Source organism: Odontesthes bonariensis, chromosome 2, assembly GCF_027942865.1.
Source record: "Odontesthes bonariensis isolate fOdoBon6 chromosome 2, fOdoBon6.hap1, whole genome shotgun sequence".
NCBI lineage: Eukaryota > Metazoa > Chordata > Actinopteri > Atheriniformes > Atherinopsidae > Odontesthes > Odontesthes bonariensis.
The window spans coordinates 27,760,130-27,786,220 of NC_134507.1; the positions used below are offsets into that span (position 1 = coordinate 27,760,130).

Consider the following 26,091-nt stretch of genomic DNA (forward strand, 5'->3'; position numbering starts at 1 on the left):
TTTCTCACGCAATTCCCTTCAGTTCTCTGCCCCTCTTACCCAGCTTTCTTCTGCCCTTTTCGATCGTCGTTCCAAACAGAATGGGTGTTTTTGTTTTAGTTGGAAAACTTCCCGGTGCGGATGTGCGGACATGCTACTGACTCACAGCTTCTTAAAGCTCTGAATGGTCCAGGACCAGAACACATCAGTGACCTCCTGACCCAGTATGAACCTTCCAGACCCCTCAGCTCATCTGGAGCCGGTCTTCTATCAGTTCCCAGAGTCAGAACCAGACATGGAGGAGCTGCATTCAGCTTCTATGCTCCACATGTCTGGAACAAACTCCCAGAAAGCCTCAGATCAGCTGAAACACTCAGTGTGTTTAAGTCCAGGCTGAAGACACACCTATTTTCAGCTGCGTTTGGATAAAGCTCCAAATCTGAAGCCTGAGTTTCAAAACTTAATCACATTTTAACTTCTTATTTTATCTGTTGTTCTTATTTCTTTCTTTATTGTTTAAAATTTAAATCATGCTTTTTATTTCTACTGTTTTAATGTATCTGTAAAGCACCTTGAATCGCCTTGTAGTTGGATTGTGCTGCACAGATAAACTTGCCTTGCCTTACAGTAACCTGATAACTTAAATGCGTCATTTTTACAATCAGTAAAAGGATTTAGAGAAACCTGATGAATGAATTTTGACTTTTAAAGGCCTCCCTCTGTCCCCCCATCCCTCTCGGGTTAAAGTGAGAGTAATAGGCCCTAGTGGAAGCATCTTTTACCTTTTAGGTCCCTAACCTACTTTCTACATCTTTGTACTTCCAACTTCATAAGTTACAGAAATTAGACACCACAAAGGGAGTCCATGCGCCAGCCTTGATTTATGACTATATGATCTCTAATTACCTACAGTTGCACAATTTGTACATTCAAAATAAAGTAGAGTCTGAACTCGTTTTGTTAGTTTTTCCCCATCTGACCACGGAGCCATCGTGAAATATTCTTTCTCATAAACATCCAAAGTGTTTGTGTGCATGCGAATGTTTAACACCTTCTGTGTTTAGCTTCACATTAATCACAACTCGTGTCCAACTTAGTTCGGAGTTCTAAAGGCTGATTCATACTCGGCGCAAACGCGCAACTGTTCTGGCTCGAGAACCATTAATGACGTCATCGAAAGCGCCAGTCCCTTCACAGTTCCTTCAGCTCATAAGCGCAGTTTGTGCCGAGTATGCGTCACATTTGCAGTTCTCTCCAAACCAGCGAGCGTCACTGTTGAGGAAACAAGCTGAAAAGCATAGGAAGAAAGCATACACAATGCCACCTGTGGTGTCACGTCAGCAGAGGCTGGCACATCTGATGCGGAATGAATTTACTCTGGGTGTAGAACTGTATATGTATCTCAGAGCTAAGCGGCTGCGGCAAAAACAGAAGAGAAGGTGGAATGTTCGTCCTTTGCAACAAGACGAACTTTGTCAAACGTTGTCCCAGTGTAACTTCATAGACGTGTCGTACAGATGTTTGTAGAGGCGCACCGTCTCGGTCACCACGGTCTCTGCAGTGTTCATGTTTTCTTTTTCTTGGTCAGCTGTTTCCGGTTGAGCGCGCGTGAAGTCAGAAAAAAAGTTGTGTGCGCGCCCTTGCGCCGCGCGAGGATTTTCTAGCTTGCGACGGGGGGCGTGGCGGAATTTTGGGACACGTGACCGTTTGCGCCATTTGCGACCAGCTAGTATGAGCGAGGTCGCACCGAGTATGAATCAGCCTTAAGTCTAACGATCTGGGACACGAATTTCCCATCCACGCTGTCACATGAGCAACAAGACGCGTACTCTGCTGAAGGGAAGCAGAAGAGTCTCTTTGAAAAACAGCTTGTGTGGAAGTCCTGAGGTTAGGTTTTGGAAGCAGTTGTTGTGGGACTTAATTAGCAAAAAAAAGGCCCTACATTTGAACGGGCTAAGTGCCCATGAGCTCTGCTCTCAAATCTGGGACAACTAAAGTGCACAGACGCATTCAGTACAATGGCAACATCAATGTGTTGCTGCAATAAGAAAATTCCTCCATTTAAAAGATGCTGAAAACAACGTTCAGAACCAAAAAATGTGGCCAAAAAACAGATAATACTGCTCATCTTCTTACATTGCAATGTTCTGCTGGGGAAAACAAACCTGAATAAATGATAATAACAAAATGTATACACGGTATAACATGTCTGTGTGTCCAGTGTGTGATCAAAGGATTCACCATAAACAAAGCCTGAGTGAACAACCGAGTGAGCCGAGAGGGAAGAGGCAGAACAGAGGAAAGAAGGAGACGGATTTCAGTTGAATCTTTGCTTACTTGCAGTGCTTGTGAGGGCCGCTGAGGGTCTCGATGACAAAGCATTCGCCCCCATTCAGGCAGTACGCCAGGTCCTTCTCATGGCAGGGTTTGAAGTGCTCCGAGTGCAGAGGGGGGACAGTCGGGGAGGCTGCAGATTAAACAAAGCAAATTGCATTAGTTTCTGTTAACTCCACAAATACACAGAGAGATGCAGATTGAATGAGCTGGAGAAAGACTCATAGAAGAGCGAGATTTCCTCCTAAATTCGTTCGGTCTTTAACAGCCACACTTAGCAACCGTCCTTGTTCGTTTTTAGGATTTTCCAGCGTTTCGTTACTCATTATTGCCTAGGCTAAAAACCTACTTATTTAGGATGGCTTTTGATACCCAGTAGTATGATGACACTTTTATCTTATTTGATTTTATTTGATTTTGTTGTAGGGCTGCACGGTGGTGCGGTGGTTAGCATCGTCGTCTCCCAGCAAGAAGGTTCCAGGTTCAACTCCCGGCTGTGTTCTTTCTGTGTGGAGTTTGCATGTTCTCCCCATGTATGCGTGGGTTCTCTCCAGGTACTCCAGCTTCCTCCCACTGTCCAAATACATGTATGTTAGGTTAATTGGTGTCTCTTAAATTGTCCTTAGGAGTGAGTGTGAGCATGTGTGGTTGTTTGTCTCTGTGTGGCCCTGTGATGGACTGGCGGCCTGTCCAAGGTGTACCCCGCCTCTTGCCCATTGACCGCTGGGATAGGCTGCAGCCCCCTGCGACCCGACTGACGGATTCAGCGGTATAGATAATGGATGGATGGATTTAATTGCTTTCACTGTTCTTTTATTGTTTTTATTTGTTTTCACTTATTCTTCTCTTCATCTATTTCCACTTTGGTACATCGTAAGGATGGTGTGTAAAGGGCTGTATAAATAAAATACATTTACATTTACGTTATAACCGTCTTCTCATCCAAAGTTCTGCAAGCAGATTTCCCCATCATCCCAAACCAAAAAGCAAAAGGAAAGAAAGCGTTTTTTTCATGTACCTACACTCCACTCCAGGATATATAACGAGACTATGCTGCTGCCTCCCAGCAAACTGCACGTCTCGGGTAATACCAACACACTATTGTTTGTTTAGACCCCGTAAAGTCGCCGGCAAAAGATGGATGGAGGACGGGTAATAATCTGTCCCGCTGTGATTAATACTCTGTGGTGGCAGAGGTGCTGTTGGAGAGTTTGACTTCTCCCAGGGATTTATCACAAAGTGCGAGGCTGATTGTGGGCAGCACACACTTCTGAGGGAATCGGCACATTAACGGATGATTTTATAATTGAAATTAATACGAGGAGCAGCTTGAGAGAGAAAAGGGACAATTTTGCTCCTTTGGGATAACCTGCTGTAATCAATGGAAAAGATAAGTTAAAATGCTCAGGGTGCACTGTTGTTAAAGCTTGAGATGTAGCTGGTCAAGTCATGACTTTGAGCTGTGGGGAGAAATCTGATCTGCACCATAGATGATGTGCTTATTGCGAGCAGATAAGACTACTGACTGTTTCCTTTGTGCTTACAAATGAAAAACGAGCCCACGAAGGGCTCTCATTAGCCGAAGCGAATATTTTTTTTAAATGTATTTATTTATTTTAAGTAGCTCTGCGAGCAGTGATTTGTCCAAACGTCTTGCTTCGGTGCTTAAAAATCAGTTGTACTCACAGGATGATGTTATTTCCACGTGTGCACTGATTACTGTATGAGGTCGTTCCTTAATGATGTGTTGGAAAATATATCAAAATAAACTGAAGCTTTCGCAATCACGAGATGAATAGAGTTTAATTATGGGCAGTGTTTCGAGGTGGGGATGGATAGGTTAAAAAAAGAAAAGGTGAGTTTATTCTCCATGGCCTCACCTCTATTATTCAGCGGTATAAAACACGCTTGTGGCCGTTTGGTGGATTAAGTCGTGAGACGCTGGGTGCTGACCGGGGATTCCCCACAACCGTCATTTAATTAGCTGGTGATGGACTCAATTCAATTCAAAGGTTAGGCCAGGAACTGCGCAAACGATTAGCAAATGATTTTATGTCCAAGTGTTCAACTTCATAGCCAAATGGTTTTTAATCATAGTAACAATGTCCAAAACTAACTAACTATTATAGCACGTGACAACACAGCAGACTTCACCATCATTCTCAGCCTTATTTAGCAGTTTCATAAAACTTTATGTGGCACAGCAAGTTCAAGGTAAAGAAAATTACTCTGAGACTAATTAGAACTGGTGGGATTGTACTTTAAAGCGATCTCAGCAATTAAGATGAAACAAAAACAGACTTCAGTCTAACTGCTGCATGCTAATAATCCCACAAAAAAAAAAAAAAACCCTCATTGGGATGAATGCACTGAATGTTCAGAGCTATAGCTCAGTTGATATGTCTTTTCTTCGTCACAATGTAAGCCAACAACCCAAAACCGTTTGAGCAGGACAGCTCCAAATGACACAAACACCTTGTCCTGTTCAGCTCGTGGACATTTTTATAATCAGCAGCTTTCATGTCTGTTCTATTTACACACACTTTGATTGACACATTTTCTGTTCAGAACTTAGCAAGAGACAGTGGATGAATAATTTCTATAATCTCAATTAATTGAACTCCCACTGAGCATAAATTCTTCAGAAAGAATAGATCCATTATCTGCCGTTTCTCCGGGGGTTTCATAGTGGCTCTACCCCGAACCCCTCCCGGATGACCGAGCTTCTCACCCTATCTCTAAGGGAGAGCCCAGACACCCTGCGGAGGAAACTCATTTCGGCCGCTTGTATTCGCGATCTCGTTCTTTCGGTCACTACCCACAGCTCGTGACCATAGGTGAGGATAGGAACATAGATTGACCGGTAAATCGAGAGCTTCGCCTTCTGGCTCAGCTCCTTCTTCACCACGACGGGCCGGTGCAGAGCCCGCGGCACTGCGGACACCGCACCGATCCGTCTGTCAATCTCCCGCTCCATTCGTCCCTCACTCGTGAACAAGACCCCGAGATACTTGAACTCCTCCACTTGGGGAAGGATCTCATTCCCGACCCGGAGAGAGCATTCCACCCTTTTTTTTAAGGCTGAGGACCATGGTCTCAGATTTGGAGGTGCTGATTCTCATCCCAGCTGCTCCCCATTAGGCTGCGAACTGCTCCAGTGAGAGCTGAAGGTCACGACCCGACGACGCTAACAGAACGACATCATCCGCAAAAAGCAGAGACCCGATCCTGAGGTCGCCAAACCGGACCCCCTCGACGCCCTGGCTGCGCCTAGAAATTCTGTCCATAAAAATTACGAGCAGATTCGGTGACAAAGGGCAGCCAATTCAAAATACTTGCCAACAAGAGTTCGACCATGTACAGGGCATAATTCAGGACATCTCTAACCCTCCGGTGAGGAATTATCACCATGAAGTTAGGCTTGAGGCAATACTGACGGTGTAGCAAAAACACAAAACCTTTCATTCAGATAAGTTACCAGGACCAAGTTTATGTATTTGGCAGACGCTTTTATCCAAAGCGACTTACAGGTAGGGTAAGGGGGTCTTGCCTTAGGACACTGACTGGAGGTAGTACCTTTCATGCAGGAGATTTGAAATCAGGTCACCTACATGAAAGGTGGCAATCTTACCACTACACTATCCAGTCCCTAGATAACTGTACTCATATTTATGGCATGTGGAAGCTCTAATTCTAAAACAATAGTGGTGGTATGACCGTATTCTGGGGTGGATAATGACGAGCAATGTGCATTTTACACATTCAGACAGACCTGCAGGCCACGTAGCTCTGGCTGTCTTTGCTCTTCTTCTGCAAGATAACTAGAATTTTTCAAAAAACGGAGAGATTTTTCTGCCTGACATGATTTCATGCTTCGACTGGGCTGTGCTGTTTTGTTAGTCCAGGCGTTAACAGACTAAAGCGCCATTTGTCATCTTCTCTCTTTGTTTTATGTTGACAGGGCTGTCGCAATGTACTTTAGGTTGTTTAGCTCAACACTTGTCATCTGTCATCTCAGACACTGCACGCACTCAAGGAATTGTTTGGTTTTGGAGAAGGGCAGTCGACCGAAGAAAAAAAAAAATCATCTCAGTTTTTTTTAAAATATCACTGAAAGTTTAAAACGCTGCTTGCAGAAAGGCAGGCATCAATCACTGTAGAGGCAATAGTCCAATTTACTCCCCTATGCTTTAAGGAAAGAGCACCACTGAGATCAATAAACCATTGGGTGCTGGATAACAAGACCCTCCTCTTCAGCCTCTCTTCTCCTCCTTGTGTCTCTCCATCTTTGCATACAACAAAAAAAACGAGGAAGCTGAAGTTTATCTCTACATCAAGGTAGAGAAAAAGCTGTTTGTCGAGTTAAGAATGTATCATGGAAACAAAAGGACCAATCATAGCCATCTCTGATCTCGACAGAGATGTCTTTAAGAGACTCTCAGCAAGCTGTTTATACGAAGCAAATCAACCCAGAGATAAATCCAATCACAAGTGGGTGCAGCTGATGCAGTATTCATGATTTGATTATTGTTCTTCCATATTTTAAATCCAGAACAGCAGAGGAAATACACAGATTGAACTTAAACATTTCAACCTAAAAAGAAAATCCAGTCTTACGTAAAACAGATTTTCACCAAACAACATTTGAGGAAAAGAGAACTTGAATTTTTAATTGTAAGGCTCTTAAGCTTAAAACATCTAATTAATAAAGATTATTAAATGTGTTGCAGTGTTTCTGCACTTAATATCTAGTCTACAACAATTATTATCCAATTTATAGCTCGTTTGGTTCGCTGGTTTGGCACATTTTATGTGGGTGTTTTCCAGCTACCTTCAAGAGAAAACTGATGAAAATACAGAGGAAGAAATTCTAAACACAAGTTGCTCAAAAAGGAGCAAAAATATCCCAAATTAGTTTTTCTTTGTAACGGAAATCTGTGTTTCAAGGCGTTTCAAGGGCTAAGGTAGCATCTGTTCTCAAAAGTACAAAGTCAAATGTTGGTGATACATGCAAAGAATGAAAATGAGATAATAACAAGATCATCGCATGGAAGTAACTATGAAATGATGAGTTTATCAATGTGACGCTGGCAGTGTTGTGTAAAACCAAAACTGACCAGAACAGTCCTGAAAGAAGCCAAATGAGATGAATATAACTGGTGGACTCGGCAGCAGAAGTCTGGTCTGTAAAGCTGTGCCCTGCAGCTGCGATCATGACCTCACCACGAAAGATGGACAGAAATGGTGGAGGAATTATTATCCCCAAATGGGTAGCAAACCAGTTTTTTTTTTTAGTGGGGTTGAGTGAAATACATTTGCGAAGTAAGTGTTTTTCAGCAGTCCGAGTGCCAAGGATCAGATGGTCTCAAACAGGCGAGCCAAAGCTAAAAACTTCTTGGAGAGGGGCTTATTTATCCATCTAAAACAACAAAAATCTAAAAACTTTCACAGCAGTTCAACTGATGTTGAACTATGTTGTGGTATTTTAAAGCACGTTGCCTCTACTTTCTTCTTTTGGATCCTTCTGAGTGGCTTCAAGCTTTAGCTCACCTATGTGGAAGCTAACGATTCTCCAAACTGAGAGCACTGCCATCGCTATCTACTGTGATCAAAACACGAACTGCTTCTAAATCTTCCACACGATCCCATTTGGAAAACTAAGAAATATCCCTTTAATACGCACCATAGTAAACTAGACAGTGTTTCTTCAGTCTATCTGCTCATAAAACCTTCTTCATGTCAACTATGCCAGTATTTTACTATTACTGTGGCTCTGTTCTGTATTGGTTCAACAAATGAAGTAGTTACTTTTTTTTACTTTGGACAATTACTGTTCTTTTGATCTTTTGGAACATTAAATCAAATGTTGTTTATTTAATTTAATTTACTACGTATGCATTAATGTTTTATAAGAGGATATTTTAATTGCTAGGGCTGGGAAACGATTAAAATTTTTAATCTAATTAATCACATGATTTCCCTAATTAATCAGGATTAATCGCATTTGTACGCAAAATCCAAAAAATTCAAAAGTAGTGTATAGCTTTCAGCATTTAGTTTGATTTTAAATGTGCTGCCATATGAATGAAAGTGCCATAACATTAGTTGTGCAAACACACTTTTAACATCAGCATCTTTCTGTAGTTTTTATGTAGAAGCCTCGCTCCACTGTCTGTTTCCTTGAATGACTTGCTGCTCTCAGTTGTGTGTTTTGCCTTTAAGTGATATTTTAGACTGGAACTACTACGCTGAGAAGAAAATTCAACTTGGCAGTGTTTACAGATGACTTTGGTTCTGTCGATTCGCCGTCTGGAAGAACTTTAAAATGAAAATGGCCGAGTAAAAGTTCCGTACCCTTCTCCATGTTTGGTGGATCCGCCGATTACTTTCTTTTCCGGTTCCACAGCAGACAGCAACAGACTTTTACAAAATAAAAGCCTGTGAGCAACGGACTTTTACAATAATAAAATAAATAAAAACCTGCACTAATACGCGACAGAATATTTATCGACGTTAAATAATTAACGAGTTAACGTGATAAAAACGAGTTAACTCGCCCAGCCCTAATTTTAATAGATTTCAAGTGTTTATGGTGCATTATAGAAAGAATACATCTGAGAGACATTTGACATTGTGAAAAATTGCACGAGCAAGAGTTTGAAACATTAAGTGATGTCCAGGCAGTGATTTATAATCACATAGTTTCACAAGTTTCTTATCATTTGTGGTGCCTGCAGCTGTCGGTTAGCGCTGTTCCGTAGTTATGTAACGGTAGTGTGGGCTGCTCATGTGATGCAGACGTCAACTTCAGGTTCAGCTGTGCGTGCATCAAAGATTATAGAAAGATACTTATCGAGAAAGATAAACACCAGGTTCAGGGCCAAGCACAGAACCAAAATAAGCCTCCATAACAGGTCAGAAGCACGTTAAAAGTGTGTTCATGTTCCAGGGAGCCAGCTGCAAACCAAAGAAGCTGGATCTCTTCTTCAAATGTTTCCCGATGATTCTTCTGAGAGAATTTTAATAAATCATTGTTTAAATTTGCTCACATTGTCGAGGATTTTGCAGTCTTGACAGATTACAACATAAAAATGCAGATATATTTTCTTTGCTGGCATTGCAACCTTTTCTGAATTAATTACCTCAACTTGGTCAGTTCAGAAAACTGAGTTCAAGCACTATTCAAGTCGTATTTTATAAAGAGCTAACAATTACCAACAAAAGACTGATTCAGCAATAATGCATGAAACACGATGCTGTGGTAAACATGTGCATTGATACAGAAGCCATTACTGTAGTCATAACCCTGCAGGGTGAACGCACTGAGGAAAGTGTTTCTCTATGTGAATTATGATCATTAGATCTTTCACATCCGTTCTCTGCCATCACTCCATCTCTGCTGACTTTGTACTTTTTTTCCCCTCATCCGTTTCCTCCCATTACATTTATGTGCGCTGGTACACAGATGGGGTTAGTGAGACGGTCCCATGTGTAGGGCCGATCACCTATGACCCAAAGATGCCCGGACAAATGAAAGAAAAAGATACAAACAAAAAGGGCTGTTGTGTCTGGCATGGAAAGATGGGTTTTGTTATGTGTGCGGTGATCTAGTGCAGCAGTTAGCAAAGAGAGAAGAGAACCATTCCAAATAGTTGAAGGTGTTGACAGAAGGTATGAAGCACCCTCACAGAGTGGTCTCTTCAATGGTAATGCATCCATCTATATGGGTCCAGGCATAGGTGGGTAGTAACGAGTTACATTTACTTGAGTATGTTTTTGAAAACATTATACTTCTCGGAGTAGTTTTAAATCTCTATACTTTTTACTTTTACTTGAGTAGATTTGTGCAGCAGAAACTGTCCTCTTACTCCGCTACATTAGGCTACAATGAGCTGGTTACTTTTCTTCTTACCTCTTTGGTATTCTACGCCTCATTATTTTTATCCCCCCGCGTACGCCTCATTTTAATGTTTTATTCTGACAGAGAGAGAGAGACTTCCGCCAAAGGCTCTACCACCTGACTGTGTTTCACCAATCAGACGCAGCCGTGCAGTCTGGTCACGTGACCATACTCAATCTCAGCGGCGGGACGGGTTAGCTTTACAGTTTACAGTCGTAGCAAACAAACAAAGAAACAGATGAAAAATGTCAGAATCAACGGTGGGAAATGAAGACGCAGACGAGGCCTCATACTGAAAGCATGTTTACCTTACAAAGAGTGAGAAACAGCAGCTACATTATGTGTCTTCTGTGTCAACCAAAACAAATGCACATTTCAGCAGAAACTCAACATCTAACTTGAGGAAACATGTAGCGGTAAGTTTCCTAAATTCGTTTTTTCTTCCCACATGGATAGGTGAATGTTTGTTTTTTAGGTTACATATGGGTTACATATGTTTTAAACATTTCCTAAGTCTCTTTTATTTTTTATTGAAGTTCTTGAATTTACCTGGATTATTTTAATTTAAGCTATTTTGTAATTAATTTTAATTTATTTTATCAATTGGATGAACTCTAAGTTGCCTAAAGATGATTATTTAGTATTTTTGTCTGTCTGATTGAATGCTTGTGTTAACAAATAAAACAGACGTTACTCAACAGTTACTCAGTACTTGAGTAGTTTTTTCACCAAGCACTTTTTTACTCTTACTCAAGTAATTATTTGGATGACTACTTTTTACTTTTACTTAAGTCATATTATTCTGAAGTAACAGTACTTTTACTCGAGTACAATTTTTGGCTGCTCTACCCACCTCTGGCTGCAGGAGGGTCTCTGAGCTGTTCTATAGGAATGAAAATGATGTGAATCATATGCTGCAGACTTCACCGTCACCTCATCTCAAAAGAGCATCATGGGAGATTATGGAAAGACATGTTGGACAGCGTTCTTCCCCAAACTTATAAAAACATCAGAGAAGGACATATCTTCTGGAAGAAAGGAGGTTGTAAAAGCATTGCCACCTATGGCACCTATGAATCTGCTCCTCTCCTGTGATTTGCCACCCTTTTGTATCCGAGCTGCCCGATTGGAGTCCAAATTTATCAGTCAACACCCCCAGGTGTTCTGCTGACTATAGATCCACTGACTTTTGTTGTTGTTAACTGAAGGAGAGGAAATATTTAAGCTGTGATGAGTCTCTGTGTGTGTCCAAAGGTGTTCCTGTGCTGGAATGGGAAGCCTTTCAACACGTGGCCTTTGGCCTTTTTCATTTACTTTACACAAAATTAATATGAATATCAAAGTGTGAAAAATATAGCACTTGTTAGAGCATTTGCCTTCGGTACTACAATTTAATATGAGCAGCACATGTGTTTCTCCACATTTGCAGAAAACAAGATTCAAGATAGTTTTATTTGTCACATACACAATCATCCACAGTACAATGTGCAGTGAAATTCTTCCTCATCCTGCTACCAATAAAAATATAATTGAAATTAAATATGAAATATGAATAAAAATGAACTAATTTTTTTAAATTAAATAAATAAAAAATATTAATAATATCTATATATATATAAAATAAGAATAAAAGAAAATGTATAAGGAATCTGAAATGTACAGAATTAACAGTATAACTAAGTTAGGAAAAATGCCTGAGTGGTTGGTTGACTATCTTATATGTTGTAAGCCATCTGATAAAGTACAGTTACTAAACTAAATATAAAGATAGCAAAAGCAAAAATGAATTAATTAATAAAAATAACTTTTGATCATTTTATTAATCTATTACAGTGAAAAGATGATTGAATTATAGGAATTTTAGTTGAATTTCAGTTGAAAGGATGTGTTTCTTTAGATTTGCAGGATGTTTTATTGATAAAGCACAACCCTCTCCACCGGTTTTGTTGTCACTAAATGTCCCAAGAAGATCTATACACCTCCCAGCTTCTCTGTGGACAATACACACACATCTAAACACGGTTTAAACATTACACCAAGAACCTTCTTATGCTGTACTCGTTGTAGTGTGTTAAAACAACACACACACACACACATACAGTATCTGTGTTTGCTCAGGTAGGACACAGGGAAGCACATGCATCTAATGCAAGGAAAACATCTGCAACATACAGAGTAAAACATCTTTAATTCACACTCAGACTGAGATAAATATGTATTCATCGGGACTCATTTTTCATTTCCACCAACACTTTTTATTTGATCTAAGTTCAGTTCCAGTTTAAGGTTTAGACACACCAGCTGTACACTGCATCGAGTCTTTAGTGCCTGCAACTAATGTCAGATCAATATCTGTCAAGTATGTTTAGAGAAGTAACCGCGCCGTATTGTTTTGGTGAGGAAGAAAAATTCCCTTCAGAACTCTGGAAATCTCAGTATCATTCGAACGTTTCTTTATGACCTCAGCTGAGATGAAAACTGTCAAAGAAAAGCAACAGAATGCTGGAAGCTCTTCCTCCTTTTTGGTTTGATATTAGGGTTACAAACGTTAACACTCCAGAAAAGCTGCACTTTTCCTGCTGAAGTAGACAGCACTTGGACAGAGTGTGGCTACTGTTATTTAAGAACCATTTCAGTTTGTAGTTTGACTTGGCCAATAAGCATCACCCGATGCCTTGTGATGGTTCAACTCCTCCAAGACCAATTCTAGTTTTTGCTTTTGTAGAAACTGAACAAAGAAAGTGAACCCTAAAGCTTCCTTTTCTCAGCGTTGATAGGATTATACAAGCTTTTTATTCTAGTGGGAAACCAGCAGGTTTAAAGGTATAAAAACACATTTCTTCTCGGCTGGTCTCTTGTTTTCATCCCATTAATATGTGAATATGTGCAGGAAAGAAGTTGATTAAAGCATGTTAGAAGGCTGAGAACTGTACTTTACTTTTAAAGAATTAGATTGTTAAAGTGTTTTTCATAGATCTTCTTTTTAGGAATTTTAGAAAGGGAAAGTAATTTAATTAAGTACGATATATAATTAAAGTAAAAGCCAACGCCACCACACACTGAAACTTTTTAAATAAGCCCATTATTACTGCATTAGCCTCAGACCAGCAACTAGACATCTAATTGTTCTGCTCTCCTCATGGACATGAGTCTTCCCTGGATGGAGAAAGAAAAGCTGGGTTCATTTTGTGGAGATTGAGGGTAAAATTCGGCACCACTGCAGATCTGGCAACACACCGGCAGTGGCAGCAGCGCATTGTGGAAGGTTCAGGAATAACTACGGTCAGTGGAAGCTTGGTGGATTGATTTCAGAGCCAAGGTGGTTACCAACCATATCTGCCCCCCCTTTAACCCCGTAGTTTCACAAACCTTTCCCAGACACAGCTGGGATTAACGAAATACCGCTGCAGCAGCTGGACAGAGTTATCCCCTCCCCTGCTGACATGCTCACGCTTCGTATGCATGTCGGTAGGGTTGAAGTGTAGCTCCTTTGAGGTGATCTGAGTTCTATCTTCAGAGGACACAACCTCAGCATCTCAAAGCAAAGAGCACTGATTTTCAGACCTAATTCCATTTAAACTGTGACGTGTTTGGCTGATTGGTTGATACCACAACTGTCCGGGATGCGACAAACTAGAATTTTAAATCCAGAATCTATTTTGTATGATGAAACCACCTGTTATTTATCTATTCAACTCAATTCAATACATTTTTTATCATGTATTTTTTGTTACACAAGATAAAAAGACAATCCCCACTTTTCAGGATTACACTTTTTCTTTTTTTACCACAAACCAACTGTCAGTTGGACCAACAGTTTTCTTTTACATAATAAAGGTTTATTATTGCTATTATATAAATGTGAAGTAATTACTTCTGAATTAATTATATTGAAAGGGAAAAAAACAGTGAACTTTTTTCTGGTGTTTAAATGTTTTTATAATTCACAGGTCAAAAATGACCCATAAGACAATCTTTGTACCCTAGTGGTGTACAGCCCACATGGAAACATAAACAGAAATAAAGTATGACTTTTTCTAATGATGGGGTCCCTTTAGGAAAACTCATAAAATGTCAAGTTGGAAAAAGATAGTTTAAGGTATTTTTTCTACAGCTAAATATGGTAGTGGGTCACTTTTGACCCGCAAGACAACAGGAGGGTTAAGGACGGACACATAATGGCTAAGATTGGCATCTTTAATAGCACAAGTGATAACCAGTTTAGTGACTCATGCTGCGTGACAAAGTGGAGCGACATTGAGGTGACACTGTAAAAGTCTCAGAGTAAACTCTCCAGCTGTGGCTTAAAGATTCCTGCATTAACAACCTATTCTTTTTTTTTTTTTAAACCACAGTTGTGATTGTAAAGTACTGATTTGGAAATGTCAAGTCTGAACAGTAATAATTAGCACAAACAGTGCTGCGACGGACCAAGAAACAAAGGTAACTCTATACAATGCAGGACTTCAGAAGATCAATGTTTGATGAGTGACATTTGCACGTCTTAAGTTCTACAATTCATTCAATACTTCAGCTAACTCACTGTGCAGCTAGAGTAGAACAGTTATTGCTCGACTATTTGGTCCAATACTTCACTGCAACCTGATATCAAGGTATATCAAAACTACTTTTTACTGCTGCAACTGTTTGATTAAAACCTGTATCATTTTGTCCTTGATGAGTGATGTTTGCTTAAGTTATATTTTCACTTACTTTTAGTAAGTCCCCCAAGGCTCAGTACTGGGACCTCTTCTCTTTACCATATACAACACCTCACTGGGCCAGATCATCCCATCACATGGCTTCTCATACCAATGCCATGCTGACGATACCCAGCTCTATATGTCTTTCCCACCTGACGACCAGACGGTCTCAGCATGAATCTCAGATCGTCTCTCTGACATATCGACATGGATGAAAGCTAATCACCGCCAACTAAACCTCTCTAAAACCAAACTGCTCGTCTTCCCAGCCAAACCAACCACACACCACAGCATCTGCATCCAAACTGAATCCCTATCTATTGCTCTGTCAAAGGTAGCTAGAAACTTGTCACGATTGATGACCAACTGACTTTTAAAGATCATGTTGCCTCCGTTGCTCGATCGTGCCGCTTTGCATTGCTAAACATAAGAAAGATCAGGCCGTACCTAACCCAACACGCCACCCAGCTCCCGGTGCAGTCTATGGTCATCTCAATGCTCTCCTAACTGGTCTCCCAGCCTGTCCTGTGAAACCTCTGCGGATGGTCCAGAACGCAGCGGCGCATCTGGTCTTCAATCAGCCTAAAAGAGCACACGTCACCCCTCTGTTCATTGAGCTCCACTGGCTACCCTCAGCCGCCCTCATCAAAAGGTGGAATGACCTTCCGAGCGCTACAGCATATCTTCAAGAAACTTTTGAAGACCCAGCTCTTCAGAAAGCATTTCCTACCCTGTACTTCCCTCTATCTACTCTATGTTCACAAATTCCAGAACGGTTTAGGGCCAAAATACATCTGTGATATGTTCAGAGAATATAAAGCCAGCAGAGCTCTTAGATCCAAGGACTCAGGCCAGCTGGTCCAGTCCAGAGTCCAGACTAAACATGGAGAAGCAGCATTTAGCTGTTATGCTGCAAACAAATGGAACAAACTGCCAGTGGAGATTAAACTTTCACCAAATGGAGCCTTTTTTAAATCCAGGTTAAAAACATTTCTTTTCTCATGTGTCTATGCATGGAATCTGCACGATATCTTTGAACTTATCTGGACTGTTGCTTGTTTTTAAATGAATTTAAATTATTTTATTTGTTTCTCTTTATATTCTTTTATGTATTTTTAATGCTTCTTCCACTCCCTGCTGCAATGCTTTTATTTTATGTGAAGCACTTTGAATTGTTTAGTACATGAAATGTGCTACAAATAAATTTGACTTGATTTGATTTTGATATCTCTACAGTCACCCCTGTCCCCTCTGACAGAGCCTGACTGGTGGTTTTCCTTCTATGTAGCTTATTGTTAGCTTTGATGTTAGCTGTAAAGTTATATCCTCATTTGTAACTCGCTTTGGATGGAAGCTGCTGAATGCATAAACATAAACATAGGCTAATCTGAGAGCATTTGAGCACAGATTATTTTACCAACTTGATTTAAGTTATGTAAAGCATTTTTTTTTAAATTTTTTGTAGCATTTCTTTTGCTCTTTTCATCCCGAGACACACAAATGTACTGCTTTTTATCAGACTCCCAGTGACACTTACGTTCATCCTATTTCTCAAATTCAATTTCTTGTTCCGTATGTTCCCACAGCATCGCTGGTGCTCTGGTGGTGTGAGGATATCATTACGGCACAGCATGATCCCATAAAGATAACGACACATCTCTCTTCTCTGTTGTTCAGCCCCACTCTTATATGGCAGCTGTCTAATAAATATCAATCAAGTCATCCTCACTGATACCAAGGCTCCTCTGAGATAAGAGCACCTGTCTGCTATCTCATGTGTGTTTTAAATGTGCTCCGGAGAGCTCCATTGTAGAGTCTTTTGATTGCATTTACATCCTAAATGCCAGCCAAAAACGAAATGGGTGAGCATTTTAACAGAATAACTTGAAGTTAATTGTCGAATCGTGCTGTTTGTATTAAAGCTTTACTGTCAGGCGGCTTTAGTGCTCATTCATCTCGGTTGGATTATGACCACAAAACTACCCACAAGGTAGAAAAACAGTACTGAAAAGAAGTTACAGAATCTGAAATGAAACACTTGTTTAATTCAACCCGCTGTTTTATCTATATTTTACATTTGTAAAGTAAAGCCTGTGAGCGTTTCTGTGAGTGTGCATTGTGACTGTTGGGTGGTGCACACAGAGGCAGCAGAGCGAAGCCACAGTATTCACTGCATTGCAGATACTTTGCTCAGTGTGGCGTGGCACAGACAGGCCTCTCTGTGCACCGACTACACCAAAACAAAAACAAAATGGCACCATGTAAAGATAGATCTGCGGTCAACAACTAGCCAATCACGGAGATCTGATTCCACCTACTTTCTTACTTTCTCCTCAAAAAAGAAACGAGACATAAACACACCCCAGTGGGTTCTTTTAAGATACCTGCATGGTGCAGATAGGCCGGGTCCTGCTGCTAATCTGTCAGTGTGTCAGTCGGCCCTGCCAGGCCAATAAAGTCTCCACACTTCGTTCTGTTCTCTCTTCAGATCGTATTCGCAGGACACCTCAAGGCTTTGCCAAATAAGCAGTGCTAAGTGTCAGGCCTCAGCCGGTCTCCTGGCCATCTGGCTTTATAGTGGAGAAATTCATTACTCCCTAGCTGATAGCTCCAGCACACTCTCTCTGCATTGGCTTTGTATCTCTGCAGGCTCCATTCTGACACTGGAGATTAGAATCACAAACCGGCTGCAAATGTGAATGCTATACCACTTCTGCCGCGAACACCATTCCCCAACCGGTTATTCTTACCATTATCACCATTACTTTTGCTTCCACAGTAACTGCAATTACAACTAAAGGTCTAAACAAATGTAAAAATGCTCTCTATACTATTTTGTCCACATATGGGCAGTTACGTAGAAAGTCCTAACCTTTTAATACTTGGTAACAACACCAGAGGAAGACAGACTTTGTTGTGGGAGCCAGTGGCGGTCCGACACTGATTTACGCCCTGGGCGAAACCCGGTGCTTTTTAAGTAGCATGCTTTAGTTTGTCAACTTTGACTGAGAGGGCATAATATGGAGCTTTGGGCAGTAAAGTAATCTGCAATTTTGTAATAAAGCGAAATATAATCAACATTTTCCGCAGGGAATGTGCACATATAAGGATTTTTCAGTCAGCACTGAGTGTATCCTCTCCTAAACCCTCTCTTATGAGCATCAAATACAGTGATATTCTTCAAAGATATTACATTAACCTTTTTATCGTTCTTATAACTACCCCTTTATTGTGTCCACACCTCAAAAACTGCTGACGGATGTATTTCATAGACTATCTTTACAGTCTTTTTCTTAGGAAAAGAAAACATCTGTTCCACAACTCTATTTTGATTGGTCGACTATTCAAATGCATGAATGGAAACCAACATTACAAAAGGAACTTGCAAACATGAGCGGAAAGAAAGATGTAGGAGCAACAGCTCTTTATGTTTATATCTAAAAACCTAAAGAAACACAGAAGAATGGAACAACAATGAAAACAGGGGTTATTGAGCCTAGAAGTCCCATATGATTTTTGCTAACTGCAGTAAAAATGGAACAATTGAAAAAGCCCTTGAAGAACTCTCCAATCCCCACATCTCAAGGAGAACCACAAGAACCATTTGATCCAAATTAACCTCATGTTATTTTATTTATTTATGCACGACCTGCAGTTTGTCTCTAGTACTCATAGCTGTCAATGATTGAGTTGTGTGTAAGGTATGATGATTTTCTTTAGCAAACCAGGCACAGGCAGAGCAGGATCAATCTTTATTTTCTACTCAAATAAGAAGCAATTAACTTTTTACAATACTTTATGAAAGAAAAATCAAACTGCACTAACAAGAATTACAAATGACCTCATGATGCTACAGCAAATCAGCTCCCCAAAGACCATTGCTCGGTACTGATTGAAGGATCTGCACCCATTCTCTGGTTAATATTAATTTGATTAAATTAAATACTTTGCATGTGACTTTTTATAGCCATACAAGATGTTTTAAAAAAAATTGGCAAGATGACAAAATGATTTGTGTGCTCACGTTGGATACCCTTAGGGTTAATGAATGAAATGAAATGTAACCTCTGCAACTGAACTATAGGCTAAGTGTCTTATGGTGACATGAGGATGGGGCACTTGGACTGCTTAACATGAAAATAAAAAAAAATGTTTGTTTACATTCCAACTTTAGCTCACTGTCAGTTTACATCCATGCTTTACAACATATTCATGGCATCTTTCAAATAGCATCAATTTTCGGTTGCTCGCTGTTTTTCTTCCTACTCCACCTGTGACCTGAGCGCTGCAGGTGGACACAAATGTGGCGGCGCGAAAACACTGTGACGTCATGTGGTCTTGATGAATAGAAATGGTGGTTCTATCTGATTGGCCCCCTGAAGTGCCCCTGTCCTGTCACTCATCTGTCCTTTGTCCGAGAGCGATGATCAGATTATAGGTGGATGCAATTCCATGCCAAAACACTAGTAGCGCTAATGAACCAAATATGAATGTGCAGCGTGAATAAAGCTTACAGAAGAAGAAGATTTGAACGATCTTGCGAAGAAAGATTGGCTGTGTTCGAAATCGTATACGACATACTGCATACTCCATACTGATCGATTACACAGTATGCAGAGCGTTTACCCACAATGCATTTCACTTAAGCTCTAAACTCCGTAAACTTTAGCAACATTTGAAATATTTCCAGGCGAGAAAGTAGTCGTTTAGATCCCCAACGGGTTGAAAATCTGACAAAATACCGGCTATTTACAATTTTGTTCCCACGAATTCGGGGCTACTAAAGCTAGCCGTAGTGAGCAATGCACTTCCGGTTATTTTCACAAAATAAAATACATGTTGACTTTTATCATAGGGAAAGCCATTACGATACAATTGGTGCTTTTGTTTTGAAAACAGGAAGTGAACCTACCCTCGTTGTAGCTAGCTTGAAACTGCCGTTTCGACAGGAAATGACGATCGGCCACGTTACGTTGCATCTTGGGTAGTTCGAGTATGAGGAGTAACCTCATGATGCATACCCAACATTTCGGCGAATCTAGTATGCATCCGGGAACTTCTCGCTAACTCAAAAAGTTAGTATGAGAAGTATGCGGTTCCGAACACAGCCATTTTTAACCGACAACCGATGGCAGTCTACATTTTGAGGTGAGTTGGTAATGGTAAGTCATAAATACCTATTTACTCACAGCTGTCACGTAGCTTAAGTCTGACAAACATTAAATTAAGAAGCAAAGCTAACATTAGTTAAGAGTAATGTTAGCTGAGGCCCTACTTGTGTTTAGACATGAACGTTAGCGTTTCGCTAATTCATGTAATGCTAATTCATGTAATGCTAATTCATGTCCTTTTTTTGTAATTTGCATTTGTGTGTTAACACATTGACTTCCAAGTCATTTTGATCATTACGCCAATGGCTTTGCGTCAACTCAAGAACAATTTTGATAACGCTGCATTGATTGTTGTGCATTTCCGCATTTTGTCCAATCGCACGTGTCGGTTTCCAGAGGGTGGCGGTAAAGTAACATAAACAAACAACAAGAAGGAGAAGAAGTCATGCGACAAGTCTAAGGAGGCGGTCTTATGAACAGGTTAGCTTTGCAACATGCGACACGACGCAAATCATCTGACCCAGATATGTAAGTATCTAAAGTGCGACAAGCTGAAAGAGCGCACGTTTCACAAAAGCCCCAATATCTCAGTTTGTTGTTGATTTTGGTGGATACCTGCCTTGGTTTAGCTAAGGATAGCTCACTAATGGCGGCACCTAGAGACACGCAGTTTTGACCCACAAAGAGTTTAAAGTCTCAGCTTTCAAACGAGCCATAACATGTTTCAGTGGCCCTATCACATAATATGCTGTGACTGTACAAAAAACGTCAAAAAATGGTTTAGAACGCTGGGATTCTACGACATAATTCCGTAAACACCGCCGGTATTCAATGTGTTAACATTAACTATAATGTTTGGCACTGATAGAGAAGAACATGAAAAGAAAGGGTCAGTCTCAGGTGGGAATTCAGCAGTTTTTGAGCTAAAGAGTGAGTCCGCCAGCCGCAGTAAATGAGCAGTGAGAGCAGCAGAATACAGTAGACTATAGGAGTGATGAAAATGCTTCCTTGAGGGGTTCGAGGATTATATCATTTCTGATCCATCCCAAATCTCTTATCAAAAATAATTAAGGCTTAGTATTCAATAATTAGTAAAAAATTGATTATGCTTTACTGATTAAAAAGATTAGTCCAAAATGTTTCTGAATGACTACCTTACTGATCTGCACTTTTGTCTTTTTTTTATTTGATACAATCACGACTTTTTCATCAACGTGTTTCTAAATTTAGCAACTTGTTGTTCTCATGTTTAATTTATGTCTTCAGGCTTTGCACTTATACTTTTTGAAAATAGTTTTGTGAATCAAAGTGACTTGTATTGCTTAATTATAATTTGACAGCTTTCCTGTCAAGTGTTTGTAAAAAGATGACGGATGTCGCCATAGTGAGAGGCTGCATTCAGGTCAAGTGCCTCGCATCATTTACTTCTGCAAGCGAGAGTAGTTCTAAAAATTACACAGCCTTGTGATGTACATTATTCTGGATTATTTTTGTCTAATTCATTCACTTTTCATATCCAGGCTCCTGTTTATGGAATCTACGATTTTGCTCACACCCTACAAGTAATTTCTAATCACATCTTAATAATGTATATGTGATAAGTAATATTATAACTGATTATAACTGATGTTAGTTAGAAGTAGTTTAATTTTGTCTTGAATGTAAATGCATTTTAAGATTAACATGATTGCATTTGAAATCAGTGTGGGTTAAATATTCACTATTGGTAATGCCTCGACAATCCAGTAGAGGGAACACGCACCTCTTCCGCACTCAGGCTGTGTTCGAAACCGCCTTCTTCTCCTACTACTCCCACTACTCCTACTAACTTTAACTTTTTTTAAGTTCCCAGATGCATACTAGATTTGCCGAAATGTTGGGTATGCATCATGAGGTTACTACTCATACTCAAACTACCCAAGATGCAACGTAACGTGACGTTGACGATCGTCATATCCTGTCAAAACGGCAGTTTCAAGCTAGCTACAGTGAGGGTAGGTTTACTTCCTGCTTTCAAAACAAAAGCACCAATTGTATCATAATGGCTTTCCCTATGATAAAAGGCAACGGGTATTTTATTTTGTGGAAATAACCGGAAGTGCGTTGCTCACTGTGGCTTGCTTTAGTAGCGCCGAGTGACCAGTTTCGGAGGAACTCCATAGGCCCTAACGATCTTCCATAGGGTGTCACGATGTAGGCTGTCAAAGGCTTTGCGGAAGTCGATGAAGTTGATGTGCAGGGGAGTGTTCCATTCTACACACTGCTCGATGATGTTCCTCAGAGCGAAGATCTGGTCTATGCAGCCCCTTCCTCTCCTGAACCCTGCTTGTTCCTGCCGTAGCTCCTGATCAATAACGGATTCGATTCTTGCGAGTAAAATCCTACAGAAGACCTTAGATGGTACTGATAGCAGCATGATGCCCCTCCAGTTGTCACAATTTTGGATGTTTCCTTTCTTGGGGAATTTGATAATCAGGCCCTTGTCCTAGTCTTGAGGTATTACTTCCTTCTCCCAGATGTCTTTAAAGAGATCAGTAAGCACATTGACGGAGGTGTTACGGTCAGTTTTAAGCATCTCTGCATGAACAGAGTCTATGCCGGTGGCCTTCCCATTCTTTAAGGCTTTGATGGCAAGTTTGACCTCTTCCTTACTTGGGGGAGTTATCTCGATGTCAAGGACACGTTCTGCTGATGAGGGGTTAGCAGGACCATCTGGCTCAGGGCAGTTGAGTACCTCACGGAAATGGTCAACCCATCTCAAGATCTGGTCACTCTCAGTGGTTAGGATGTTGCCTTGTTTATCTTTGACAGGGACCGGCTGGCTGATGTACTTGCCCGTGAGTTGCTTGGTGATCTTGTAAATTGTGCTCAACTCGCCCCGTGCAACTGCACACTCAGCTTTCTCTGCTAGATCCTCAACAAAAGCCCTTTTGCCGCTCCTTGCACTCTTCTTTACCTCTCTATCCTTTTCCTTGTAGTCTTTCTGGACCTGCTCATGGAGCCTGGGTGATTTTGTGCTAAGCATCTTGGCTTTCAGCTGTTTTCTTTCTTCAATTCTTTGCCAGGTGCCAGGTGTTAGCCATTCTTTGTTCCCTCCCTTTCTATAGCCCAAGACTTTGGTGGCTGCCCCAACATAAGACTTTTTGATGCTCTCCCACAGAGTTTAGAGCTTAAGCGAAATCAGCTTCAGGAGCTTCGGCTCGGGCAGGAGCAAAATGCATTGTGGGTAAACGCTCTGCATACTGTCTGATCGATGAGTATGCAGTATGTAGTAGGCGGTTTTTGAACACAGCCTCAGTAAAGACGAGAGCGACTGTTTCATTTATTTGTTCTCCCATCGCTATTTCCCTTGTTCAAGGTATTTATAAGTAAAAAGCTTATTCATAAGAGTTTTCTCTGTGTGATTGTAGGTTGATACATAAGGTGAATCGTTTTACTGAGTGTCAAAAGCCCTATTCGGACGGGACTAGTTCAATAGGGGGATGTATGGTAATGTTGGTTAACCAGACGACGCCAGGGAGAAGAAATGACCATTTCAGACGGGACAAGAAATCCCTGTAATATTCATCTAACATGGGAGGAGTTGTTGGTTACGCACAAACGTCACATCCTGGATGCTATGCACGTCTTCATTTCATTTCCATAAACCCCATCTGTAAACAGACATGGCGCCGACCAGGTCGAAGCAAGCCAAAGTCCGAAATTGGATACATGCTTGCAAGCAGCGCTTCATCCAGAACCTCCATGTTTGCAAACAGACACACCTAATTGTTTCTCTCTTTAAAAGGATGTGACGACATATTCCGTACATATTACTGAAGGTCGCATTCGCATGGGATTAGTATTACCTATGGTAGATACTCCAGACCGTTTCACAGGAGGTAGAATTCTCGGCAAAGTTTACCGACATACTCTGCTATCTTTACTGACATGGCGCGTTCGGACGGGACTAGATTTCCCGGTTATTATTACTTTACCCCAGGTCCCCCCATTAAACTAGTCCCGTCCGAATAGGGCTTTAGAAGTCGTGTATAGCTCATGGAAACAGGTTCAAGCTAAGCGGCTAGGTACCTTGTGGCTACGCTAGCGAGTTAAGAGTGTTAACATAAGGAATATGCTTACTCTTTTATTTGTCCGAGTCCAATTTATGTCAGCAGCGAGATAAGTAAAAGTTAAAAAAACATGTATCATATATTCATGGCAATATAGTAGGTTATGTTAAAAAGATAATTTAGAAAATGTTAAAAACGTATGCTTAGACATGGTTGCTGTGGCCCTGAAGAGAGGTGTGACTATGCCAGATATGTATTTTATATTTGCTGTACTTATGATTGATGAAGACTCAGTAAAGACGAGTGAAGAAGAGAGCGACTGTTTCATTTATTCGTTCTCCCATCGCTATTTCCCCAACAACATATACAAAATGGCTAACTTGGCTTGAAAGTAGAACTTTTAAAAAAAACTCCAAAAACAACTAAATTTTCACCTGCTTATTACTGTGGAGACTTTGAGGATGTAATCAGCCCAGCTGTTTTTTGTTTCTTCCATTTAGTCAGAAACCATATCAAAGCACGAAGGGCGATCCTTTCAGTTTGCATTCACTGAAAGAAACAGAACGTAATCTTACAGTAGAGGCTTCACTACTTGATCAGGCAAAGTCTCAGGTTCATCCAACTTTCAAAACTAATAACAGAGTTCAATTTCAACATCATTCGCGGCATTGTGTGCCTTCGGTGTGACATTTTCCATCACCTCCCTCACACTTTGTAAATAACTCTTCATCATGACAGCTGGGAGTACACGGTTGTGTGCACGTACCCTTAATAAGACTATTTATATGCTGGCGCAGCCTATACCTCTGCTATGTTGAGCAGCTTAAATCACTGCAATGTTTACATTTAGTGGACTCCTTACATCCAGGATACAACATTAGACACTCTTAAACCACGGCACCAGGTGGTAAAATACATCACTTAATGTCAGTTTCATAAATCAGCCGCTGACGCGTGTACAACGGTATTTTCTGTGTTTATCCATTTCAAATAACTGAAACCATCAATGCATGTAGTGTTTGTTCCAGCCTGCAGCTCTTTAGATTTTTGTTAACCTATGATTAATGACCATGTTCTACAGTATATTCTCAGGTTTGTAGGTTACCGTTCAGACAGCTTATTTAATTGCCATTTCATATATACATAAAACTCCTCTATGCAGCATTTTTTAAGTTTGTCAAGTTTTAAACCCTAACAGTAATAACTCCCGCCCAACCATTGGCCCATTTAGGATACTGAATCCTTGTTCTGTTTTTGTTAAATCTAAAAAATTCGGGCATATGGACACATCACATTTAGACCTTCAATATGCATTAACATTATTAGAGTTCTTAAAATGTGATTTAGGTTAATAACAAAGTTACATTTAAGTCAGGCAGAATGCTTAATCAAATCATATTCTGTAACAATGCCTCTGAAACTCCATACACACACATAACATTCAAACTCAGTTGACAAAATGAATCGGTTATCGCTCCACAGAGACTATTAATGAGGATTTACAGAACAATCCAGCTACTTATTTCCTGATGATGCCTGAATCTATCCCACGAGCTTTGAGAATAAAAAGTTTTAAGGCAATATGCCGATACAGAAGAGGAATATATACATCTCAAGTGTTAAAGGCATGGTTGGTAGTCTTGGAGAGCTAGCAAGATTTGAAAGTGGCACTTCCGCTAAGCTCCCCCCCTGTCAGTGCACCATTGAAAGCCACGCCCCCACAAACTTGATCTGACGGTGGGACTCAGCCGACATGTCTCAATCACCTGTAAGTAGGACTGGGCAACAATTAAAATTTTTAATCTAATTTATCACATGATTAATCACGATTAATTGTATTTGTACATAAAAAAAAAATTAATTCAAAAGTAGTGTATAGCTTTTAGCATTTACTTTTATTTTAAATGTGCTGCCATATGCTATAACATTTGTTGTGCAAACACACTTTTAACATCAGCATCTTTATGTAGTTTTTATGTAGAAGCTTCGCTCCACTGTCTGTTTCCTTGAAT

The 26,091-nt window shown here is 40.4% G+C and overlaps 1 protein-coding gene across 2 annotated transcripts in view; it reads right to left on the reverse strand.

The window, feature by feature from the left end:
- nrg3a (neuregulin 3a) overlaps positions 1 to 26,091 on the reverse strand; it is a 555,008-nt gene that overhangs the window by 221,576 nt on the left and 307,341 nt on the right. For both annotated transcript variants that reach the window (XM_075480968.1, XM_075480960.1), the window contains exon 2: positions 2,317 to 2,446. In XM_075480968.1, the coding sequence (XP_075337083.1) occupies positions 2,317 to 2,446 (130 nt within the window). The remainder of the gene's footprint in view (positions 1 to 2,316; positions 2,447 to 26,091) is intronic.